This window comes from Varroa destructor, unplaced genomic scaffold, assembly GCF_002443255.2.
Source record: "Varroa destructor unplaced genomic scaffold, Vdes_3.0 BEIS01000007.1, whole genome shotgun sequence".
In the NCBI taxonomy this organism is placed as follows: Eukaryota; Metazoa; Arthropoda; class Arachnida; order Mesostigmata; family Varroidae; genus Varroa; species Varroa destructor.
Window position 1 is genome coordinate 26,019,032 of NW_019211460.1, and position 25,460 is coordinate 26,044,491.

The 25,460-nt window shown below is 39.0% G+C and overlaps 3 protein-coding genes across 20 annotated transcripts in view; 2 read left to right on the plus strand and 1 right to left on the minus strand.

The window, feature by feature from the left end:
- Positions 1-1,224: 1,224 nt before the first annotated feature.
- The window catches only part of LOC147754494 (uncharacterized), a 38,646-nt gene continuing 14,410 nt past the window's right edge, over positions 1,225-25,460 (minus strand). For 12 of the 16 annotated variants that reach the window (XM_086976187.1, XM_086976186.1, XM_086976185.1 and 9 more), the window contains 2 exons: positions 21,958-22,093; positions 15,208-15,353 (listed from right to left, as the gene is read on the minus strand). In XM_086976187.1, the coding sequence (XP_086832313.1) occupies positions 15,208-15,353; positions 21,958-22,093 (282 nt within the window). Of the gene's footprint in view, positions 3,701-5,483; positions 5,729-10,568; positions 10,639-15,207; positions 15,354-21,957; positions 22,094-25,460 lie in introns of those variants that run through there. The other 4 variants (XM_086976191.1, XR_015317980.1, XR_015317979.1 and 1 more) reach the window with 4 other exon arrangements.
- Positions 2,163-8,326, plus strand: LOC111253681 (uncharacterized). Its single transcript, XM_022813456.2, has 7 exons — positions 2,163-2,303; positions 3,260-3,712; positions 3,969-4,205; positions 5,514-6,515; positions 6,662-6,877; positions 7,269-7,574; positions 7,833-8,326. Exons 1-7 carry the CDS (start codon positions 2,229-2,231, stop codon positions 7,944-7,946), a joined length of 2,403 nt encoding a protein of 800 aa, XP_022669191.1. The 5' UTR covers positions 2,163-2,228; the 3' UTR covers positions 7,947-8,326.
- Positions 22,087-25,460, plus strand: part of LOC111253679 (uncharacterized) — a 57,162-nt gene continuing 53,788 nt past the window's right edge. For all 3 annotated transcript variants that reach the window (XR_015317977.1, XM_022813447.2, XM_086976158.1), the window contains exon 1: positions 22,087-24,930. Coding sequence is in view for 2 of the 3 variants with exons in the window: in XM_022813447.2 (XP_022669182.1) it covers positions 24,810-24,930 (121 nt within the window). In the remaining variant the exon portion in view is untranslated. The remainder of the gene's footprint in view (positions 24,931-25,460) is intronic.

Sequence of the window (25,460 nt, forward strand, 5' to 3'; positions counted from 1 at the left end):
ATTGTGGGGCACAGTTGTACCTATTCTAAAACCTCTTCAATACGCTGGAATAGGTGCGCTTACATTAGGAGTACTGATCTGATATATCGTGCAATGAAAGCTTTAGACCTGACTGGGTTTCTTCTGGAAAGGCAAAACTCCTCGTTTATGAGCTTTTTTACGCAATACTGTTGCTATATAATGGACTAATTTGATCAAGAATCGTTTTTTTTTTTTTTTTTTTAAGCAAAAAATGCCTGCAGGTCGAAATAACTCAACGAAGTACAGAAGGCAGCTGAAACCATATGTACTAACCAGTGTCTTGCAATGCGTTCTGCGCACATGTATCAAACATATCGCAACTTCGTATATCGAGCAAGAACTGCGCTGTAATTGTGATGGATTTCCATATTAATAACCGCAGAGGTCAACGCACGCGTTGGAAGCGTTTATGTAACTAACAATTTTTCATCTATTTCTATTTCAAAACGCTAGATCAGGCTGAAGCCTAGCCGCATATGGAAAAGCGCGCCTAGTCGTCTTGTACCTGCAAATCTGATAATCCCTAAGTATAGCTTAAACACTCAATCTTGGACAAGAATAGCGTCATTCGAATTGGTTTTTAGCGTGAAATTAACTGAAAAATAATTCGTTTATCCATGAGTGAAAAATTTTTAATCCGATACGTATATCCGCAGTCTGTGGCACGCGCTGTTTGCAAAATCTTTTCTAGGTCATATTGATTGTGTATACTTACCTTGTACTTAGTTCTGATATTATCAAATGTTTGTTTTCGTAAAAAAGGTGACAAATAAACTTACCCATACACAAGTACGCCCTGCATAAGGGAATACGTCTTCTAAGAGTTCCATAATTATACCCACAAAACAGTTTTCATTAAGCTGTTGTATGTATTAAATATTCATTTTTATACTAATTTAGCATGTGGTCTATTTTTGTCTTTTTTTCGAAGGGGAACGGCTGTATTACCTGCAAATCAGTTACTTTATGCGCGAAAGGACAAGACTGAGTCCCCGCGATAGCTTGACGAGAAAGATATTTGATTGCCAATCTTGTTGAACGCGTTGTGGTCTGGGTCCGAACCCGAGCATAGACGCACTTCCTTTTGTGGTGAAAGACATCCGTCTGACAAAATGCGGAATGGCAATAAATTAAGTTAATTTATGAATTTATTCTTTAATTAAAAAAATGTAGTTAATTATATAATAGTAAATTCTCATATCATAATTACTAGAAGACAATAATTTATTTATTCCTCAGGTGTATCCGTCTGATTGAATAATTACTCATACATTTTTTTGATAAATTATTTTTTAATGCTTGTATATTATTATTTTTTACGATAAAGTATAATATTGAGCTTATTTTCAATTTTTGATCCTAGCATTTCATATTAGGTAAGACGTAAAACTTGGAATATGGAAGCGACAAAATACAGGTATGGGGCGAATTATAGACATCTAGTGGTTTGTTCTACCATGTACAGATACAAAGATAATTTCAAATAGCCGGGTATTTATAGTTGTTTCTATTAAGTTGTCACTAATAATTTTCTATTTGGTTTATTCGTTGTATACAGTATTGGTTTTCGTAGGTCGTTGTCATTAATACGACGATATTTTGTACGACGTTAATACGACGAAACCTATCCTATTACACTTTTTGCTATCGACTTCGTGAGACATCTGATATACCTCTTCGCAGAGCTAACGATCTTTAAAAGCACCATTTGAGAAGTTCAGAAAGCAAACTTTAGATTTCTTCAAAAGTTGACATTTGTTAGTGGGTGATAGGATAGGTCTCGTTTAAATGAATCACAGATTTCAAAAAAGCGATGCAATTGAAAGAAAATGTCGTTATAGATATGATTTACAAAAGATAACTTAGCCTAGATGTAGGTATGCTAAAAATAAAAAGACATAATGCCCACTCCATGATGTATAATTAACTTCCTCGGAGCGGCTCTTTTTTTAGTGGATTTTTAAACGCATCGCGCCCTTCCCTCTCCTGACGTTCACAAGAGGCAACCCATTGAACGGGTCATGTATTCTGTCTGAGTCATCCATTCAAATTTTAGCGGGCAACCGGTCCTGCTTCCTCCGCGCAAAAACTAAATTGAGCCGATTGTCTCACCTGCTGCCAACCATCGCTACGGCTCGGCGAAACGGTTCGACGATTTAATTTTGTGAATGTTATTAGTTCGAAACGGGAAGAACTGTTGATTTGCGATGGAGCAGTCACCTCTGGGCACAACTGTGCTTGTCGATGAGATCGTCTCCGATGCTCTGCAAAGGCTTCGAGCGGTACGAACTATTTTTGTTTCACCTCTTATGGTTCTGCCTGCCATTGGTTACAAAAAGTTAATTTACCACTTTAATTTGGTTGCGCTGGCTATTCATCGCATTATGTCTGTATAACTAGTCACTTGAACGTCTTACATGGGATTCATATACATACATGCTGCGCATTTAAACGTGTAAAATGTTTAAAGTATCTTAATTAGGGGATGAGTTATTTCCTGTGGCATAGCTAATACATGGGAGTAATCTGAGATTTCGTGATCATCGATGTCCGCTGATGTTGAACACGACCATATTATCGTACATTCATAAATTCCGAGTTTCCATTTGTTAAACTAAAGCTAGTATTCACAACATGCTATTCAATTACATAAAATAGCGTTCATTATCAAACTGTGTAACAAATTCTCATTTCGCGCCATGTCACAAATAGCAAAATATATAATCGTAATAACAGTATATAATAGTAACATATAGTAATATAAATAATAGTAACCAATAAAACAGATGATAAAGTTGACCATATGCGTATATGTGTAAATATGTGAAATTTCGACATTTTATCAATGGAAATATGACGATATACCTGCCAAGACAAAAGATGTTGTTAGTGTAAAAAGAAATTAATTTTTGTAGATCATTGATCATTGCCATTATTACGATTATATTCTGGCTCTTTTAGGATCATTTGCTGAGAATTCACAGAACTGTTCACGCATAAAAAGAACTACAATACTGAAAGCTACCCTCACAATCTCAAATTTATACGGATCGGTTAGAAACGTCTTTGCTCTTTAGTAATGATGTAGGTAACTGTTAGTCTTAAGACGCATATGAATGGCTGAAGGTTCGCGCTGCTTGAGGATCACTTGTACTATTTACAATGTCTGTTCAGAACTCCAGTAGCTTTATTGAGCAGGCTCTGCTCACCAAACCTATTTTTGTATCCTTTTTTTCAGGGCGATATCCTGCCTGATGAGTCGTTGTCGTTTGCTCCTCGTGAGCCCATTGCTCGATCAACTTCCGTGACACATCCGGCGGCTCACTGGGGTTACCGCTCATATACCGATGATATATTGAAGTCGTTTATCGATCGACCATCTGGGTTTAGTGGCGCACCAAATTTCTCTAATGATTCTAGGTTGAGAGAAGAGGGGGGACCCGACCCGCTGTCGGCAAGCGCATCATTAACCGCCCCATTTAGCGTCAATGGTAGCCGCACGGACGTGAGCAGGAATCCGCTGAAGGAAAATAGCGATCCATTCGATAACTCGATTTGTTCAAACCTCTTTAATGAGCAGCAAAATAGGCATCAGCTGGACTCCTCTGAAGAATTTGTGTCAGGCGAAAAGCTTTTAGACGAATTCGAAGCTGACCAGAGACGATGCCAAGAAGAAAACCTATTCAAGGATGTAAGTCATTGTGTTAAGACTGAGACCTCTTAGCAAAATACTCGCACTGAAGGTTTATCTCGTATACCGCATATTTGCTTACCGATCTTGTTTCCTAGCTATTTTCATTTTAGTTTAATCCAGTGATCGTGACGAGGCATTCTTGTATACACGTATTTTCTAAATATCAGGGTATATACATACATACTTCCGAACGTGACTGTTACAATATTTCCTTTATCGATCTTTCTATTTCGGGTTACTGCTGTTTTGACAGAGTCGTCCAGTGCCTTTTGAGTGCGCCTCTTTGGCTGTGTCGCCTGAAAAGGTTGTTCGAAAGCAAGTTCAACCTCCGGAATGGACTGAAGCTTCTTACCGCGTTGACTCCGAATCCTTCTTTACTGCCACTGGTCGAGAGTCAAGGAATAGCATACTTTCAGGAAAACAATCTTCTATAGCTTCCACAACAGAGACACTCAGCGCAAACAACAGCATCACCGGCCACCAAAAGGGAGTAAGGAACTGAACAGTTACTTAACAGACAAATGCATTTAATACAATTTGATTACCTTATATATAGAATATATTTTCTTATGTAAGATAGAAATATATTGATGATCCGTGTTTGTATTTATGCTTGTAGCATTCCAAATAATTAAAATGCACCAAAAATTGATAAATATACAAGCCTTTCAAGCTTGATAAAAGCATTTCCTTAAAAATAATAAATAAAAAATAAAAATAAATAAAAGGAATCCTATGAAAGGTACAAATGAACAATGAGGTTATGCGCATTGGAAATGCATGTAGTAGATTGTCGAAAAAATATTGACCGTTTTTAAAATAATAATTGAAGCTAATATTATTTTCATTTCAAAATAACATTACTAAACGGAATATGCACTGTTTTGATTGATGACTTTCTACCCCATTTTTCTGGTAACACCGCAACCCATCATTGTAAACTTCTGTGGCCGAAAAATTAAAATAAGCGATTTTTGAGTTCAAAAGCGTAACACTAAGTAAACACCACTAAGGGTGTTCCTGCAAAGAGCGAAATAAATGATAGTCTGATGGTGCAAGATCCGGGCTAAATGGTGGATGTATTAAAATAACTTATCTAACTTCTCTCAGTTCTTGCTGAGTAGTTAAAGATATATGTCGTCTGGAACTTTCATGATTGAAGAACATTTTCTTCTGTGCCAGGCGGCAGTACGATTCGTTTCTAATCCCACCGAACATACACCATCACGTTGTTTAGGATCAGTCTAAGCTTCGTTATAGATTGAACAGTACCGTTTCTTATTTTCAAATTACTATTCGTTTTTCGACACCATTATCAACCTCTTTTAAAATAACCTGATTTTGTTGCGTTACGTTATCTTCCGCAGCTGAAGGGGTTACTAATAGGATAACTCATTTCGGTGTGACACCAGTTTTTTTTCGTGGTTAGCCAGCTTGCCTTACGCCTTTTGAAAGTGTTTAATGGTGGATTTTAAGTGATATCAACGCTATTTACGTGTCGACCTCGCTTAACTTTTTAAACATTTTCTGTAATTAGTTGACCGCTACGAGGAGCATCTTTTACACCTAATTTCCAGAACGAAAGCGGCTGAACCATCTTTAGACTATTTTAGCATGTCTACGCCTGCAAAATATCAGGTTTACCGACTTATACTAACGCCGACCCGTGCGATTTATACTGCCTGAGACACGAGACAATGCTATTTAGCTAGAAAAATGTTAGTGCTTTTTCAACAAGCTGATATATGATGTGTGTTCTCTTACTTACTTTGCTTTGTGTTGCCCTTGTACTTTGTAGTCAAGTTCTCCAGTTCCGGTATATGATTGCGGTCTGCCATACTTCCTTGGTGTTGTTCTTCCCGGCGTTGTAACACATTTCAATCTTCCTGCGCCGTTCTGTTCGGAGATCAGTGTAAAGTCTTATCTCAATGGCCAGCCACTTGCTCTATGTCACGTGTCACGAAATTCGGATCAGCGTAGCCTCCGAGTCTCGGTGCAACCTCCTCCGGATACCTGTGGAAATATATCAGTAATCTTAGAATTCAACTCTCAGTTAGTTATCCAACTGGCTGCTTTGAGCATGCTGCCAGTTCTAGCGCTTCCAGATCAAATTCTACTTGCTCCCAATATTCCTACGAAGGTTAACCTTCGATCAACAATTCGATTCGCGCAGCCACTGCAATTAAATGTAGTTTCGACAATGGTAACGTCGAAGGAAGTGAAACTTCTACCAGATGACGGAAACTTGTCCTTGGAGGTAACAGCGAAGGAAAGCGACAAGGTGCTCGATTTACAATTGATGAGTGACGGAAACACAGTAGCGTCATTGCAAAAACAAGTCGCAGTTCGCTTCCCACAAATCTCTCTTCGTGGAGAACAAGCACAAGATGTTTGCATCTTAGCTGTCAAGAATGAGGAGCGGTTTCCGGTCGAGGTTAGGCTTAGCGATGATTTTGGTGGACTGTCGTATTCGAAGGAGGTGCGCGTTCCTGAACGCCAGACATTGCAGGTTACAGTACGAACCGAGACGGTTCGTTATGGCCAGCCCGACCCTGTGGTAACTTTTAATGCGGAATTGCTCTCGCCTGTGCAGATTCCCCTACCCTTGACAAAATGTCGCGTTGCGTTGGTTCCTACATTTGTAGACCTAAAACCTGATCTTGCACGTTTCGTGTGGATCGCAGAAAAAGAGCTAGTATTTACAATGTCGAATAGCCAACGAAGTGTTAACCGAAAGCCTTCACCATGGAAAAGCGTCGTCAGGATATCGCCCTGCAACTTTATCTCGGATTATCTTCAGGCAAGTGCCACTGTATTGCACAATTGTTATAGTTCGTAATGACGTGTGACCTTGAACCTGGCGTCCCGATCTTCTTCAAGCGATGATACAATTAGGTGCCCGTAACTACTGTCCGCATTGTCTTGTTAATTGGGCCCTTATTTTAGGTTTTGGAAGAACCAAGCGATCCAACGAGGGTCTTGCTACGCGTTAAGCGCCCACCTCGTCTAATCGTTGGAACCTTGCGCTTCTTCCGGTGCAACGAAGCAGTTCCATATGGACTTCGTTACCCAATACTAGCACCAGAGCAGCCCTCGTTACTTTGGTACACTGCTTCAAACAATGCGACGTCGCGAGTCTATCAAATGCCCCTTGATGGAAAGGTAGTCTCATCGTCAATTCGTTCGAGGATATAATTGTGTAAATGAACCTTCGAAATGATCAAACCAACTAGATTTTTTTGATGGCCTAATCTGGTGATTACGAATTGTTAGTACACTTGTTTTTTATTTTTTACTAATGATATCCACATGTTCATATACTGCTGTGTTAACAAAACAACTATTTTATACGTTTCAAATAAAGTAAAATTAAAAAATAAGCAAGATGAGAATACATTCAAACATTTGTGGTTGTCGATAGAAATTGTCCTGAATATTTATACCATTTTCTAGTCTAACTTGCGGGTTCAACCGGTACTGAAGAATAATTTTACCAGACTGTAATACCAAATACCAAACTAAGAATTATTAAATTAGACACATTCAATTGCAGCTTCGTGTCTCGAACGACGGTCGATGTGCTGTGTTTGTGATGGTCGTAGATGGTGGCCATCGAAATGGGGAAATCATAGCACCAGGAGCATCTACGCAGCTCACAGTTCGAGAGCCTTGTCGGATTGTCTATGGGCTGGAATGCTGGCGTATTTTAGTACGTTATCGAACGGCGGCACACCGAGCGGAAATCCAGGCGCAGATACGCCATACAAATGCCCGTCCTGGACTCGAACCTGAGTATTTAATGATTGAATTTCGAAACGAGTCGAATGAATCTACAGTGGACAAGGGCGCCGCTGATAAGGTAAGGTTGCTACACTACTTGCTAGGTCCCAGAAACAGGCTTGTTCTTGAGCAAGTGTTGTTGCCAAGCCTAATAATGCGTACGACCTTTTACTGTTAGATAGATCATTTCTGCGCGCACTTATCGCAACAGCTTACGGTGACTTCTTTAACTTTTAGCTTCCATTTTCAATGCGCCCTACTCCGTGTGTAATAGACGTTTTACCGTACTTAAGTCTTTAACGTGTATCCGGTCTTCTTTCTATGTATTATGCTGTAGCTTCCCGATGATGCACAGTCGCTCATTCGACTTTACCAGCTCTTTATGACTACCGTGGAGGAGATTCACGTCCAAGGACCGGAGCCCGAGGCAAGCACGTTCTTTGCGGCATGACCATAAACGCGCTGCTGTCATCGTACGGAGTTTGCTAGAAGAACAAAAAAAAATATCTGTATATACAGACAGTTGGAAAATGAATCTGGCATCAGAAGTTATTTTAGAAAACAGCTTAAGGAGGGTTCAATGGGTCACTCCATGGAATGGTCGCTTTGTATAGTGTCTGTTGTCCCGCGATTGAACCAAACTGTTGATAGCTAGTCCACTCAACTTTAACTGAATATAGCACATTGACAATGAAAGCGCCATATTGAGGCATTGTAAATATGACATTGAATGAGAAATCGTCACTCGATATGGTTTAGCTATCGAGGGTCATATTTTAGCAGTCGAATAGAATATGCTATTATAATAAATGTTTACCATCTATTTATTTATCAACTGAGTGTTTAATTAAGCTATATAAGAAATATTATTGATCATAAATGTACATGTAAAACCAAGTGTGCAAATCCAACTTTGCACTTCACCTGAGAAATACAACCCTTCTTTCACACTTTCCACGTTTACTAAAAATGTTTGTAACAAAAACCTAAAAACATACTCTAGTTTGTTCTACAACAGGCTCTAAAATCTTCGTGCAGCTTTCAACTTTTTTTTTCATTTTTTTAACCTAATGCCTGTCGAAGTTAGACTAAATAGTATAAATTGTACGTGCTAACAGACTTGAATCGGTACTTATTTCTGCTGAATAGGAATATATCGATTTTTTTTTTCGTTCACTTACCCGTAATAATACTTAGTAGTAATTAACAAGGCAGAAAGGAAGACACCTAACTGATGGAAACGGGATACTCGCAAAGCGCTCAACTAGTGTTCGCGCTCAACTAGTGTTCTAAAGCATGAAAAGTTCCATCTCAATTAATTGAAGTTGCTAACATGCGTTTTTAAAGAACTTCGTATAATTTGTGGATAAGTTAATAAAGGATACCTTGTATTCTATCTGTACTCCTTTCTTTTCCCAGCCATATTGCCTACAGAGTTGTGTAAGCAGCTAAGAAGTGCCAGCAAATTATTAACTAGCCGTTACAGACAGCCCAACGGTAGTTGAATAGTAGATTTGAAAAATAATATATTGTAGAAGGCATATATAGGAAGTCTCTCGATATTTCGAGGTTCACGTCTGATATCGCCATCAGGCATTCCATTATCGTAAATGTGGGATTGAAAGAAACCAGTTGGATATGCTTTAGCCGAACTGACTGCATCATTAAGACGATTGCCATCGAAAATCGACCTGGGTTTATTAAGCAGCCATACTGGAGTTTGTGGATTTCCAATAGATCCGTCGTATTGTTGAATAACTCTTGTGACAATCTTCTTGTTACATATCCGCTGCACCGCTGGGCATCCTTTTTTTCAACTTTGTAGGGGTAGCAGTCGTGTATTTTAAGTAATTCGTCCCAAGGGATCCAGCCGTAAAAGTCGTCCAGGATTATCGTTTCCTCCTGTCGATAATTATGCCACCATTGTGATCTGTTTTTATAATACACTGAGGTGGTAGAAGCGGCTTTAGAAGCAGCACGTGATTTGCCCGTACGAGACAGACCAAATAGGATGTAAACGTTAAATCGAAAGTTACGAGGTTTAATTGCAACCAAGAGATTTCGTAATTCAGATAATCCTCGGTAGAAACGAACGGAAGTAATTGGGTGTTCTTGAGTCACTTCGCATAGGTTTTTTCTGTCATGAACCAGAGAATTGACGGTGTCCTGAAGGTCACTTCTCCCGCCTTGAGTTCTGGGTTGTCCAAATTCTTGAAAGGAACCAGACTTGCAACAATACTGTTTATTTTTAATTTCGGTTCCTTTTGTGGGTTCGATGTGGCAGTTAGGTGGTAGTTGAAGTTGAAATGTCAGGGTATATTAAACCTAACATAGCCTTGGAGATGAGGAATATTAGTCGCGGGCGAATATGAGGTAGCCATTGTTAAAAAGTGAGTTTCCGACGTTGATTAGTTGGTTAATGTTTTTTCAGTATAGTTGTTTACCGTAAACACCCTGTGTATAGTAGTTGACACTGTTAAATGTTTGAGTTGTGTCAAGTTTACATATAGCGAAGTGAAGGCATAGTTTACCCTTCACTTCGCGACACACCTCTCAGCATTTGTAAGATGATAGAAATGTATAAAAGGGAGTAAGCGGCCAAGATAAGATTAGGTTGAAAGTGTCACTTGAGTTGATAGCATCGCTAAATGAGGCAGACCCCCCTAGTTCCTATCAACGCTTTTTTGAGCCTTTTTTTTTTTCCTAAACTGACTAGCAAGCTTTCGGGACGCCGCAGCAGGTTCTCAGCTGTTCTTAAGATTACTACGCTTATCCAATGAATGAGAATACCACACTGTCGTAATGTTTGTGAATTGGACATTTATCGCATTCCCTAACCAATACTGCAGAAAAAATTCATTCAAAAATTATTTAAAAAACGATGCTACATGTGTCACTGTCGGGTAAAAACAAGTAGGTATATTATATTGATGATTCAACTCGCTTAAACTAAGCCATATGATGACTGTGTCTAGAAGTGTCAAACACAATACTATCAAGTTTTTGTAGCTTCAACAGAAATAAACAAACTTGTTGATTACAGATTCCATACAACGCCTTAGAAATGCAGTACCTTTAACTGACCTTGTGGTAGATCATTGACTTGACAAGGGCCTCTTCAGCGATAAGTAATACTGAACTATCTGAAAATAAGTGTATCCAACATAGGAAAATCTGTATGAGAGGACGTTCACAATATCTATACTGATTTCGCAAAATAAAAACAGCAGCCATTGACTGTCTTAATAAAGTTGTATCAGTCTGCGCCCATCGCCTGTCATTGACAGATGAAAATACTTTCTTAAATACATTGCAGGAGAAACCTGATTAAGAGCTGGCCCAGTTTGTCGACGCCACCGACGTGGGCCCCGTTAGCATATATTAATTATACTTATCTAGTTAGTTTAGTTGATCTACAGTTGTTTACTGGAGTTAATAACTATACGATAGTTAATCTGTTTTATCGGATTGGTTTTTAACTTCTAATGGTGGCCCCGTTTCTTTTTTGTATTAGCACTCAGTGATAGTAGTCACTCTGCCTGTTTATTTTGTTAATACAGCAAAAGTTTCATAGGATAATTTGATATAATACGAATTTCTTTGTGTACGGCGAAAGAATCCAAGGTACAAAAACATTTCGGCGGAAAGTCGAAAAACTGTACGCTTTGCTGCTGATCACTTACGAATTCGCCCAATTCAATTATGACAATCAGCCTGATTAAATCAAACACTGATTTGGTCTAAAAAATTGTAATTCATTAGTAGAAAAATGTTTGGTGTCAGCATTTATGCTGTTACCTTTTATTATGGCTGCAAAAAGCATCCGCTGTCATATTCAAGCAGATGACTCATCCTCAAAAACTTTTTTAGCTATTGGGGAATTTAAACACGGGCCCTCATTTAGTAGACGTAATGAACTGGTAAAAATGGCGGCCTAACTGTATTTTGAGTCTCTTAGGAAAAATTAAATAAGTTTGCATAATACAATTTTTTTTTGACATTCTTCGAAGAGAAACTCCGCAGAGCCGTTAAATAGAAAATAAATGAAGGCACTGTTTAGCAAAGTATAGTTCAATAAAGGAGTTTGCATATTTGATAAAAAGTAAACAGGGAAAAAAGGAGGCGAATGAGTTTATCAATAGGAGGATTGACAATTATTCTCTCTTCGCGCGGTTTTTAAAAAAAAATAAATCGAGACTCGCTACACCTCGTGGACTAAAAAATGTTATTAATAAGTGTAATTAAAGAGCTCTTGTATGTTGTCTGAGTTGTAACAATAATAATTAATAGTGGTAGTAACTTCGTCGCACGTGCTTGGAATAGAAATGAGATTATTGCTCTGTATTTGGGAAGAGTGTATCGAAAATATAACAAAGAAGTCTAGTACGGGTAGACATCTAAAACATCTGAGGAAAGGTCAGATTTATTTCACATTTAAGATTACTGATGCATTGCGGATAAAGTGAAAATGTTGTAAAAGACTAACATGCAGGAAAAAGTGCAGTTTAATTGTTCAAGCAATATATAATAACTAATAGCTGCCCTTATTGTAAACTAGGCACTGTTTTCTGGAATTTTAAAAGAAAAGCCAGCTTCACATTTTTACAGGTTTACAGTGATACGCTATTTCGAAGCAGATGTTCCTCTTCATGTTGTATGCAGCAGTAGATGATGACAAGAGCACGTTGGAGGTAAAGCTCATGATTCTCATTTTTAGGAGAAGTTTTTTCTAAACATATGGACACTTATTTATTTCTAAGTTTCTAAATTATTTCTAAGCAACGTGCGGCGTTTCCATATGAACCATACTAAGTTTTTGGCCGAAATGTGATGGCCGAATCGGCTCGGATGTTCACAATGCAAACGTGACAAAGCGGGCTGTGAGTAATGAAAATTGCCAAGTATTTATAGCTTTCTTTTTTATATCATTGTTTTCCGCACTGTAAAGATAAATAATACGTTAGGCAAATCGTCTCATAAAGTGAAACAGGAGAAGTTTATGGTCTTGTATATGACAACGCTATTACTCTAAGGCATTTATGTGTAAAATTATGTGTGTCATGTTCGCTTGCTGAAGTAAATCTTTAAATATATAAGGAATAAGAGCTATCCATAGCGAAATATGAGAAAATTAGATATAGATCTAGTTCCACTGCAGACACATGTTTTATTACTCGGCATACTAAATTCTGGTCAATGTGGTAAACCTAATTATAGTTTTTTAATATTATATAAAGTTAATTTTATTTATTATTTTATTTAACTACAATGAACATAATGCTTGCCAAGGGTCGAATGGGATCATTGTTTCTTTAAGAAATATCCAAACAACGTGGCGTTGATGGCCTGGAACAGAATGATGCTCATAACCCCATAGCGAAGTGGTAAACCTCTTTGAGTACAATCGAATTGCGTAATATTCCGTTTGCTTGAAAACGGTTAATTAGAAGGCATAAGGATTCTAATCTGTCACGCTAATAAAATAATCACAGGGTGATTTTTAAGGTTATTCAGCGAGATATGGATGCAGTGACACGGGAAATCATCAAAACCAAAAGTAATATTAGCGAAATACAAAATCATCCTAACACGAAGCGAACGATTAAATGGGGTCAAAAAAACTTTCTATACTGCAAAACATACAGTTCTGTAGCTCGAAATGGCTTGAACTTTAGGTCGCTTTATTTTTTTTTACTTCTTAGGCATTTGTAGATAATTTAACATAATAATAAATAACGACGTAATGGCTGGTGGTGTATCGTTGATTAATAGGCTCAATTAATATAGAACGAACTTGATTATTGTCACTGAGATATACTTTGTTTTGTCTGCTCCTCCATCTCCGTACAGCCGTATGGTGGCTGTGTTATTCAAGCAGCAGGGGATAACTGAGTAGTGAGCCGCATATTTCTCGAATTAGCACACGCTTGTATTTCTTGTTTTTTCTATTTTATGCAAGATTGCAGGAGAAATGAGTATTTTAGTTATTTTAGCGTAGGTGAACTTATACAGCTTGCTTGGTAGACAGATCACAATTACCAAAAAAGCCGGAAAAACAATAACGTAGCTCTTTTCGAGCACAGCAGCTGTTGTGTCAGCTGCGAACTGCGAATTCGAGTTCCTTACAAAAAATCTAAGCCATGTGCCATATTCATATAAGCACAAATCTCATCTTATCACTTAGTTTTATAGGTAAAGTTTAAATGTGGACAACTATTGGTGTTTTGTGCCATAAAGCGTAGTGGAATTTTAATTAGCTAAAAGGTGAGAACATTGCACATAATAGTACCCAAACAATTCAGTCTGTTCTACGGCACCAAACTTTAACGATTGTATCTAATTGCCATTTTACTGTTTAGCATATGATGCGCGCCGAGCTGACCGTAAAGCGGTAATACGTTTAATGACAAATAATATGCTTTCGCAATAAGGGCTACCACAAAAGTACATTACCGTTTCATTGATTTTTGACGCGTCTAAAAGTGGACTTTTAAACATAACACACCGTATTGATTTCACAGTGGCGCAAAACAGTGCGCATTTCGCTCGTTCGGTCGTGCGGTTCTGATAGGTGACTTCTGAGCAGTTACCGTTTTTTTTTTAGTAAAAGTACCTATTGGTACTGTTTTTTTTTCTTTACTTAAGGTGGATACCAAATCTTGCAATCAGAATTTCTGTTGAGTATTTAAACGAACGCTACTTCAATTCTAAAAACATGCGAACCCGTCGTAATTTCTTGGTAGTAAGGAATTAAACGAAGGTTCTTGACTTCGCAGAAGAGCGCCTCATCAGTTCTTATGACATGCGGCAGCTGTGCACAAATTATATGCTTTGACCAATTATGCAAACTTATCTGCATCTATGGTTAGATAATTGTACATAGTACTTTGAAAATGATGCATACAGATAGAAACGATAGAAACATGATTTCAAACCAGTTATTGCACGTTATATATCCCTGGTAATTTTCGAGAAATTGTAGGTTCATAAATCGTTAGTTAATGTAGCGTATAATTGTTGTATTTGGGCTAGATTGCCAGATATTTGTTACAAGTTTCAACATGTACTGCAGCAACGTGTCGGTTATGCCGGAGATTTCATATTCCGTAAACCAGGTTCATGTCATCGGTCCTATTATGCAAATACAATGTCTTTAGAATACAAAGCAACCTGGACATGTTTACCTATATAAAATTCTACATGAATTCAAATGGTAAGCAGAAATATTCGGGAAAATATTATGATTGAGGTCTTGAATGGTGATCAAGAAAGACGTCCCGAAGGTGAGAATTGTAACGTCCATATTTATAGAAGCGTTTTTTAATATATACATCAATTTAATCAGAAACGTTCACCTATGCAATCAACGTTTTCACCTGCAACCCGTTTGTACTTCGGCCCATGACAAAGCTCTCGAGGTTGACAAAGCAAAATGCCACAAAGCACATATGCAATGGTCATAGAAAACTGCTAAGTATTCCCTTAAATGTTTCATTTCTGTATTTGATCCTTTCTTCACTACACGGATCAAATAACACGATTTTGTACAGCCATTCCAGATGTGAGAGTTCGTCGATTATGCTAGCATAAAAAATATAAACCAGTTAATTTCAAATTGTTTTTCTATTGTGTGTGCTTGCAAGTTGATGATGTATGTATGTTTCATATTATTATATGCAATAGGTCTCATATCTGCTGCTACAAGGAACAATTTACAGACCGGAAATGCAGTGTAGCATTGTTGTAACTCGGCCCTGCCATTTGGCCGTTGCGGATATACCGAGTTCGTCTGCAACGACCTCGGAACCATCTCCCCTATGAGGTTTGTCCGGGAACAACAGGGAAGGTAACAAGGGCCCTAAACGTAAATCTACTGTACATTAGTGAATTTATATATAACCATATATTTCGTAAACAATGTGTTTAGCCTTAACAGAGAAATATATATATTCGAGTAGATTATTATTCGATATGTTCAAGGTTTAAATATCTTCTGCGCTATACAGTGATGCTAAAGTATTACTGGTTTTTTTTTTCTCTACGTGAATTAACCAGATCAGAGTGGATAGCCACCTATCGAACGACTACCGCCTGTCTATACGTTACCACCGAAATGGTCAGCAAGATGAATATAGGCTGGAGGTAAGCGGATTCAACTTTAAAAAGATAAATGTTTACGTTTTTAGTATATTTTCACTTGCTTCGGTTATTAACTTGGTTAGGACAAACAATTTTCAAAATAATGGCAACGTATTATGGGAATATGAGAGTAAACAAAATTAAAAATATCTCTTTCGTCTTGTATCCAAAGTGATATTGGGTATTGTAAAACAGAACTGTCGACAAGAACCTAAGCTTATAGCAACATTCGAATTCCAAATCGTTCATTTGTTTTTCATTCAGTGGAGCCGACGCGTGCAATAGCCAATGTCATCTAAAACAAAAGTGATTCATGAATACGATTATATGATGCGATCCAAAATGCGTTCAACTCTGTTCTTTTTACACCCAAAAAAGAGTTTTTCAAAATAATGTGCACACTTTGTTTTTTGAATAAAAAAAAAGTATCGTTCGGGTATTATAACCATAAAATTTGTTGTAGATGAGATCTCCGAACGCATTCAACATATCTGCGAACTGCAAAAAAAAATGTATATGAAAGCCTGTTAAAAAACGTTGTTCCGAGGATGCCTTTACGCGAAATGCTTCGAGACTTTGCTAACATTAATGTTAGAGGTAATTAATTGCAGATTGGCTACCTCACAATTTTTGTCAAGCCTATTTTTGATTGGGCTATGCACGATCCTAGTGAAATAACGGATCACAGTGTGTCTTATCTAGTCGATACATAACCCGATATCTCGATTGTTGTGAACTAATACGTATCCTTATTTAGCAAATTCGATTCTCCATCACATGCCACTTACTACCACTAATCGATGCACGTGGATTTATACATGTTTATTAGTCCGGCTAATGGAACACAAGACGAACACAATGTCGACACGAAGTACCTGCAAAACCTTAGATCTTCAGTGTCGGAGCATATATTTGCATTGCCATTTCATTGAAACTCAAATGCTCTCCGTATGACAATTATGACCTTTAACAAAAACATTTTTTGTAAGCAGGGATTTTTAAATGTATATAATTTTTGCGAGGAACAATACGAATAGTTGTGATGTGGAAAAGTTAAGTTGTTTTTAATTACATCATCAGAACTTCGATACTAAATAGATCTATTAAAGCCTGCATACAGCACCACATGAAGGGTCGACAAAGTCTGAATCCTAAGCTGATCACCGGTGTGTTTTATCCCACATCAGAATGACGACGGTGCGACATCTGCACAATGTTTTAAACATCAATTCTTCGGGTTAACCTTGCAGAAAAGCAAACGTAGACGGTTCCAGTCTCGCGAAATTACCATTAAGCATCGCCTTTTTGAGTCAGGGATATTAAATCCGCACCTCGAATATTTGCAGGCAGATTCAGCGTATCGACTCTATGTATGCATAAGATCAGTGTGCTTGTAATTTATTGATCTTAATTAGTTTGTTGGTCCAAGGCGTACTCGAGCTCATCCCCGACTATATGAGGATGAAAAAACCAATACCAAACAGATCGCAGTACCGTACTCATTTTCGCGTTGGGAATTCGGTCATTTCAAGGAGCAGGGCGAAGGCTTTTGCAGGGCCCCGCCTGACTATCCGAAGATCACTATCGCCACGAATTTAGTAGAGAATTCTGTTTGAATTTGATAACAGCATTTGTGGCCGATACAATGTGTTTGATTTATCAAACTGCTACTGGTAGATGGAAAATGAAAGATGAAGTCACTACAGTGTAAAATTATGATAATTACGATACGAAGAGTCATCACGACGTTACATACGAGTTAGCTTGGATTATATTTAACCTAATTCGCATATAACTGAAAGAGCATGCGAGTGCTTCGATTATATTGACACCCGTAGCAAATTACCAATGTTTTTTATCAACGAGTATTACTACGTGGCTTGCTTTCATGTGCATTGCGTAGTCATTTACTTCCGCCAATAATATAATAAATAAAAAAATATTAGAAAGCTACAAACTCGTAATCACTTTACGACTGGGTTTACTTATCTGTCATTATTCTTCACCTTGAAAAAGCCTGTGAGGGCTTTTCTTGTTGTTAGTAGGTATATACCATGTATAAGAAAAGGCTTATAAGGTATTGCATTAGAACTGCAATGAGGTGACCTTCGCCTTAAGATGTATACCCATATGCATGTTCTAGGCTGGCGCCGTGTCAACGAAACAAACTTCTATCAATCGCAGGTATCCCGATGGCATCCAAAGGATGCATTCACTTTATCGTAGATATAGCCGACCGAAACGAAGATCTCTGTTAAGACATCAGTAATCAGTTTGACCCGGCTGGTCGAAATCAAGTAGTTAGGATTTGGCACACTGGTATTAAAGCTGTTTTTATAAATAAAAAAAAAAATAGACAAGATTTAAAAATGCTTTCGAAAGGGCTTTTCGTTGGCGATGGCTAACTACAGCACCTGTGCAGTTCCTTACGCATGTATGCATGTACGCATGTGCAGGTAAACACGCATGCTGCGGCTGAATAATGAGCCACCCCTCGTATACAAAGCTCATCTGGCTAGGGTACAATTTTCAGATACTCAGCTTGTTCCGCCCAAACTGCAATATTACTTACTCAGGTGATATCGTTTTTTGGTGGATGATGTTCTGGGGATCTATCTCATTATCGTGGAAAATAATGGGATCTAAAAGTACATTGACAAGCGACTAATCTTCTGCCAATAATTGCTAAAAAAAATTCTGCTAATAATCACAGTACCAGATAAACAAGAACCGTGTCTTAAGCAATGAGTTGCCCTTGGTCCGTCATTGTCACCGAACATACGCAAATACGAGTTCGGTGGTTTGAGAGGACATAATGACCGCCTCTTTGGTCATTACATGCCACTTTACGATTACTTGGAATACGTTTTGGTGGTGAAAATACCGTCAATTGCACCCACACACCCAGCGGTCAAGTGAGAACAAACAGCGGCTAGAGTTGATGCGTTTTTATCACGTTGCCTCGGGCCGATTATCGCCATCTATAAACATATGACTATTTGTGGACTGAACAACTATGAAGGCGAGCAAGGGACGATGTGACTACTTCGTGCCAATAAGCCCCAGTCGTAATCACAAGGTACCGTCTACTCCCGAGTCCACTAGCTGTGATGCCCGTCTAAGCGAGTGCTTAGCCTGTAGAATCATTTGCCTATGTTTGTGACAATGCAGAACAAGTTATTCGAAACAAGTGTGAAAATCCTAACGTCGAGGGCCCCAAAGCCTGCACACAGCACAGGTGTCGCGTCAATTAGTCCCAAAACCGTGGCGAGAGCCTATGAAAGAGCAATCGATACGTCACGATTGATAGGTGTATAAGCCCAAATCCACGATTAATATATGTTTTGAGGATATTCACATACTAGTATTGAGCGTGGGAACCATTTGCAAAAATTCGAGGCGTTCGTTCTCACGTAAACTCATCATTAAGAAGCTAACGAATAAAAACGCTTTAACCGCAACCTCTGGTAAAATTACCTAGGAAATGAAACGCTCTGGACTATGGATCCGGTGGATCGTAGTATCGCAACAGAGGGTAGTTGAATAAACGAGTAAACATTCACATTTCGACCCCACACCATAGTTCTGCCAAAGAACACAGCTTGCAATAAAGCTGCTCAACTGTCGCTAGACTTGTCGTTAATGGTTTTTCTGCTTTATTCTCTTCGCCTTGGAGCGAGCATCGCGTATCTAACCACAAAGCACGCTGGCGAAAGCTGAAGGCAACCTTGCATGACGCGTCCCAGATTGCTTTACCGGGTTCTGTGGTCATTTAGCGCCCTTATGACAGCGTCCGTCTGCTAATACAGCGAAACTATACCTTCCTTAATATACGAACCTGCAAAAACCCTTACGAGTATATGCCTAATAATTAATGCCAAAACTACAATATGGCAGGCCGTTGGGAGGTTTATCCCCAGACATAACAATTACCAAACCTAAAGCTCGAAACATCGATTAGTTGAAGCTTAACGCAAGTCAAATGGCAGATAGGCTCAAGTTAGAAGAGCGTAATAAATCGTCCAATGTTGCTCTCCCCATTTCAGATACGTTTATCAGTATATTAAGGAGCCTCTTGTTTACGCCGGACATACCGACAAATACAAGCATCTTGTGCCCGTATGCTAGAATCTTCTTCCAGCAAAACCGGTTTCCAACAAGATTGAAGCCATCTGCCTCAAAAAACTAGACGTAACTTCATTGTTCTATATTTTTACGTGCGCCTTATAGTTTTTGCGGAACATTGTATTGGTTTTGGGTTTCAACCTATAAAGTTGAGGGCGAAAAAAAAATCAGAAGTCTCACGCGTATCGAAAACTTTAGCGACATATACACTGCATGACACTGGCATAAGCAACTTTTCCTTGAAGAGTTATGTAAACGTATATGTCGTTCATAAATAGATTTCACATGTCAAGTGCTTGAAGCATTTTATGCTTTTTTAAGTCCAGCTGCAAAACATAAGCTTGACTACTAACCCCTCTCCGCTCCCACACCGGTGAGGTTGCAGACCTCGAATTGACAAAAAAAAAAATCAAGATATTGCTAAGATTAAGTAAACGAAAAAAAAGTGACTCAAAGCCATCGAACTCCTCTTTGCTCCAGCGCCAAGGGCTAATGATCTTCGGGCTCTTTAACGTGTCTGAGGCTATCTCCATCTTGTCTATGTTTATTTCACCTGTCACCTCTATGCCATTAATTACAATTAGCATTTTATTTCTATTCTAATAGCATACACACATGCTGATTAGCCATAATGGATCGACTGCACTTGCTTAGCTAAACCTGCAGACCCTCATATATAATAACAATGTAACATTTTCTTGTAAAGTCAAATTTTCCCCTATTCTCATCGTCGGACAGTCTAGAAATAATGGTGCATACACCAAACTTGCTACAATAATAGTTCCTTTGATTTCTGATGTATACGCGACCCAGGCAAAAAACTAAACGCTTATCGCCAATTGTTAGTTGCTTGAATTGATTATTTTCATGAATTTAAAGGTTTTTAGGCGAATATAAGACTGTCAGCGTTCGCGTCTACATTTAAAAGGCGCAGTTCATATTGCCGCTTGCTAAAAGTATGCACGGAGTTTTCATGTCGTCGCGCACGAAGACGGCATCGGTCGATAGTCTGAACGCAAGCTCAAGTATTCATTGCGTCAAGAGTTACTCAACTGCGCGTTGGAGAACAGGCATAGACGTGCACGTTGCTCTAGATTAATTGTGGTGGTTACGATGCCCCTCTGCAATGGAAACTCGTGTGCCTCAAGCAAAAATTTGTCGAGAACGAGCAATGCTTATCCTCTTCGCCGATAATTGTTATCATATCAGTAAAAAACAAGTACGTATAAAATGTATATAATCGGATGAAGTCAGCTGTGTCAATTAAAATCAGATGAGGTAATTCTCTTCAGTACCGTTATTAAAAAATCCATGATAATGAGCTAATTTTGTTAGTTTCAGATTGGATGTCCACGTTTCACGAATAGCCATGTTACTGCAATGGTCGTCGTATAAAATCATGTCACCTGCAATGTCTCTATAAAGCTGCGATGTATACGAAACACAGTCAAGTAACGATATAACTGGTGTACTTCAGCTAATATATCAGTGTTAAAATACCAACCTTAATTATTCAATTTTTACCAGCATTAGCCCGCATGTTGAGTACCCGAGGCTTGCCTCTTTCCGTGTGTTGATTTTGATATCAACATATTGACGAGCCTTTTGCCTACGATTCGTGTTAGACTATGTGAACTTGGTGTTATGGATAAATCGTTTCCATTTATACCGCATTCAGTGTGTCTTTGTATGCCTGCTATTCCATGAGACCTTCACTACTGAAGCGGTATTTCGTAAATCCACGGTGGTGAGGGCATTCTTCCTTATCAGTCTATTTTATTTTTTTACTCCTATTAAACCTGGAAGTCTTAAGGATCCATATAAAGCAACCTATATATATAAGTGGGACAAGATAAGACAGTTAATAAAACAAGCACAAATAACCATCAATGAACCTGTTGTCGTGTTTTAGCTGCTCGATTAACCCGTTCCATCTACACCATTAAAGTTTTACCGTGTAATCCCAGGCTTAACGAGATTAGAAAAGCGCTACGAAGCGGTTTTATGATTTAATTCACGTAATAAAAAGTCGTTTTATAATAATAAAAAAAAAAAGAAACACGGAAAAATTAATTCCTCTTTATACCTGCATGGATTGCACTGTAAAAGCACTGAGACAGGTAAAGTGAACAATTCTTATATCCAAACATTTTTTAGTTTCAACGGTTGCCGCGAAGATGATTAAAAACATTACTTACGTTGCGTCGACCTTTCTCGAGTTTTACATCCGGTATCGCCGTTAGGCGTAGCTCCATCAGACAGCTGGCTGTTTGGCTCCCAGCACGAAACGAAGTCTGTCTGTACCTGGATCCGAATCTGGACCACAACGTATTCCTAAGGTTAAAAGGCAAATATGTTATTCACCAAACTCTCACGAGGACATGTTCTGTCGACCTAATGGACATTTGTAGATTCAAACGAAAGGAGTTACATTTCTTGATAAAACACCCAATAGAATTTCCTCCAGAATTTTACTTATGCGAGCACTTGACAATAAATGTTTGTAGTTTGTATGAGCAGGTATGTGTATATATATATATATATCCGTGTAATGTACTGTATGATATATGGTTGGATATATGGTGTTAATAGACGACGTTTATTAAAACAGGCAAAAGCTAATAAAATATCCACATATACGCCATATGTTATGGTTATAACAGCGACTTGATCGTTATGCAGTGGTGGCTGGGTCGACTTAGAAATAGAACGCGAATGTTACGCTTGGGTAAGTCGCTGGTTTGAGTCCGTCCAGTTGCTCCGTATGTATTAAACATGCGTGTCAATAAGGCAAGACTATCAATTTATAATGGCGATATCTAGCATTTTATTATTAGTAAGAGAGCTCAATGATTGGAAAGTTCCAAGTCGTTCGGAGTCCTTCATTGATTTTTGGTCCACGGCTCACAGTTTTTAATGTTCTTTTTAAACTTATGGAAATGCGCCCTAATCAATAATACGCATGTGGCAATGACAAGTGCAAAGAAAAAGCTTTACGCCTACAATATTTACTAAAAACTTATTGAACTTAGAGCAGTAATTACAAAACTATTGTCAGTGAATGTAACTAGCACTCTGTAAAATAGCTTTCTAGGCTTGTGGCGACATCTGATAATTAATGGGTAAACATTGTATTTTCTTTACTTAACTCAAAGGAGTGGAGGGGTTGTCAGGTTAGAAATTGTTTCTCTACGTAGCTTATGCTAACGATTAGCTCCGCTTTTCCACAGAACATAAGGATAAAATGCCCACATACCGTCGTAATGATAATAGCTGTAGGCAGCTAAAGAGAACCCCGCCGTGTGCCTCTACCCCTATAATGTACCCCCACATTATACAATTCATGTACCGCTTACCCACAGCAGCCATTCAACAACTACATGCTAACAAATATACATTACCCGACATATGAAAGAGCCGTACATGTATGTCAGTCTCGTTCATCGGGCACTGTGTAGTCTATTTCCAATAGCAATTGATGCAAGGACGGTCGCTTACCGAAATGGCGGCAGATACGGCAAAGCTAACGACGTCAACAGTGCGAAACGATAGCTGACCAACGTTTTCCTCTTCATTATCTCATTTTTCTTTAGAGGAAAATAGTAAATTTGCTATTTTACTTTTTGACAACGTTTCGGTTTTTTCTTCCCTGGTCGCGTAGCGAAGTGCTATATCTAAAAGAAGCGCTCGGAGTCTGTGCAGCGGTGCATCGAATGCCAGCCTGCCACAGTCCCTGTGCTGTCTCAAGCCGCTTCATCCATAAAACAAGCCAATGCTTGCCGATGCTAAGAAAAATTGTGTGAGTGGTGCAAGTCCTGTTTCGTCCCCTAACATACGAATTGAATGCTTCGACTTCGGTCTACCGAAGAGCTTCTACGTAGCCGCTGCTTGACTCGACGTAACGCTGACGCTTGCTGTCGGTTGTGGTTGGTGACTGTAAAGGTCTCCCTTTCCCCAGAGACCTCCTTCTTCAGGCGGCAGCGGCCCTCCTCGTTGCTAGCAGGTTAGTTGGCTGACTGACTGGGAAGATCCAATGGCTGCTCAGAAGATTTACCGGCCATCAGCTTCAGACGTCTCCACCGCTAGCCAAGATCAGGCAGAAGGGAGCAGAGACGCATAGCTACGTTATAGAGCCGACAAAAGCTGTGCGGGCTCTCTGCCCGAAACAGGCGAGTTAATAGTGAGTGAACTGCACCGCTTGGCGCCTGGCGTTCAGATCGTGGAGGGGGTACCGGCTTGACCGCTCTACCGCGGTCGTGTCCCCGCTACATTGTTGTAAACACAACGAGTCTTTTCTTGGATTACAATCTCTGTCCTCTGGCAGGCAACTTTAGCAGCAGAAAAAGGCAAGGTAAAAGCTGAAGAACAACGATTGAAATAACAGTGCCAACGGGCCCGACCAGCTAGTCAGAGTGCAAATGAGCCACAACGTCAATCGAGGCCTGCTATGGATCTGAAGGGAAGATGTGATCGGCGACATGAGGCCGTTCAGATAAGATGAAAAAGTCGCTAGGTCAAATTAGTAGTCAGAATAGTAATAATAGTAGGTCATTATTGCGGCAGTGATTGAAGAGATGATTGTCATTTATGTGCAAAGTACCCCTCAACTTGTGGCATAATACTCAACCGACCCCTCGAGACATATTCGAGCCGACCTCTATGGCCTAACTGCACGTATTTCGTTGCACGTCTATTTATACTGCTCGTACAGCCTCTGGAACCTAGATGTAAGCAATTCAATTCTCAGTGAAGTGATAGTTCTCTCTTAGGGAAGACAGTGTATCGACATCAGGAAAACGATTGATCAGGCATTCAAAACTGAGTGGATTATATCAAGGACGTGGATATCAGGTTGGGTTCAATCGGGCGAGAAGGATTACCTGAGCTATTAGCTGGCATGCACCTGTGGAAGAATCACCGTTCTTAAGTACTGGTGCAGGTGGCTGATCAGTTGCGGGTGCAACTGACCCGGCGATTATAATACTGTGTTTTTTTTGTGAGCACCCTTATCGTGCTTTTGTGACGGGCGGACGGAAAGAGCCAGACCACGATGAGGTCGTCATCTTGTCCCAAACTATTTGTGTTCATTGTTTCGTTGTTTTGTGTACTTCTTATTGTTCAGTGCCTACTCTGTGTGGACTTGGTATCAGCCGATAACCAGATTATGCATGGTAAGTACGAATACCAATAGAAAACGTGTGGTACAGACACAGTTGGCTGGTGTTGATACAAAAATCTTTTGTTGACGAGTGGTGCCAACTTACTTACAACGAGAATGCTTAAAAATATTTAGCAATAAACGGAACCTATGATACCCAGTTTAAAGAAAGACCAGGTATCGAAGGTTCGTTTCAGGTGTATTTTTTGTTAACACCTCGGGATTGTGTGGTAGTGCTGTCGACGTTAACCGTACAAATCTATATTTGCAGATGAATGAAGCACATTATTAATGCATATTATAGCACAGAAGGCTTTAGAAGCATGTTTATATATATATATATATATATATATAATCTGTAGCTTCTGCTGACTGCACCCACAAGTGCGGTTCTTCAATACCTTTGTAAACAGCGAATTAGTACAGTCTACGCATCATTAGGTTATTTGTAGTTTATTTCAATATCCATCATAAGATATTGTTTCAGAGAACTCGCTTCTAACCTAATGTCAGTTTCGGATCAGCGACTCAGCTTGTACTTTG

What these genes read in the sequence shown, in the direction of transcription:
- LOC111253681 (XM_022813456.2), top strand. Translation starts at nt 2,229, where the DNA reads ATGGAGCAGTCACCTCTGGGCACAACTGTGCTTGTCGATGAGATCGTC. An exon ending in TCACCGGCCACCAAAAGGGA is followed by an intron (nt 4,206 to 5,513) that starts GTAAGGAACTGA and finishes TGTACTTTGTAG; the next exon opens with TCAAGTTCTCCAGTTCCGGT. An exon ending in AAATGCCCCTTGATGGAAAG is followed by an intron (nt 6,878 to 7,268) that starts GTAGTCTCATCG and finishes ATTCAATTGCAG; the next exon opens with CTTCGTGTCTCGAACGACGG.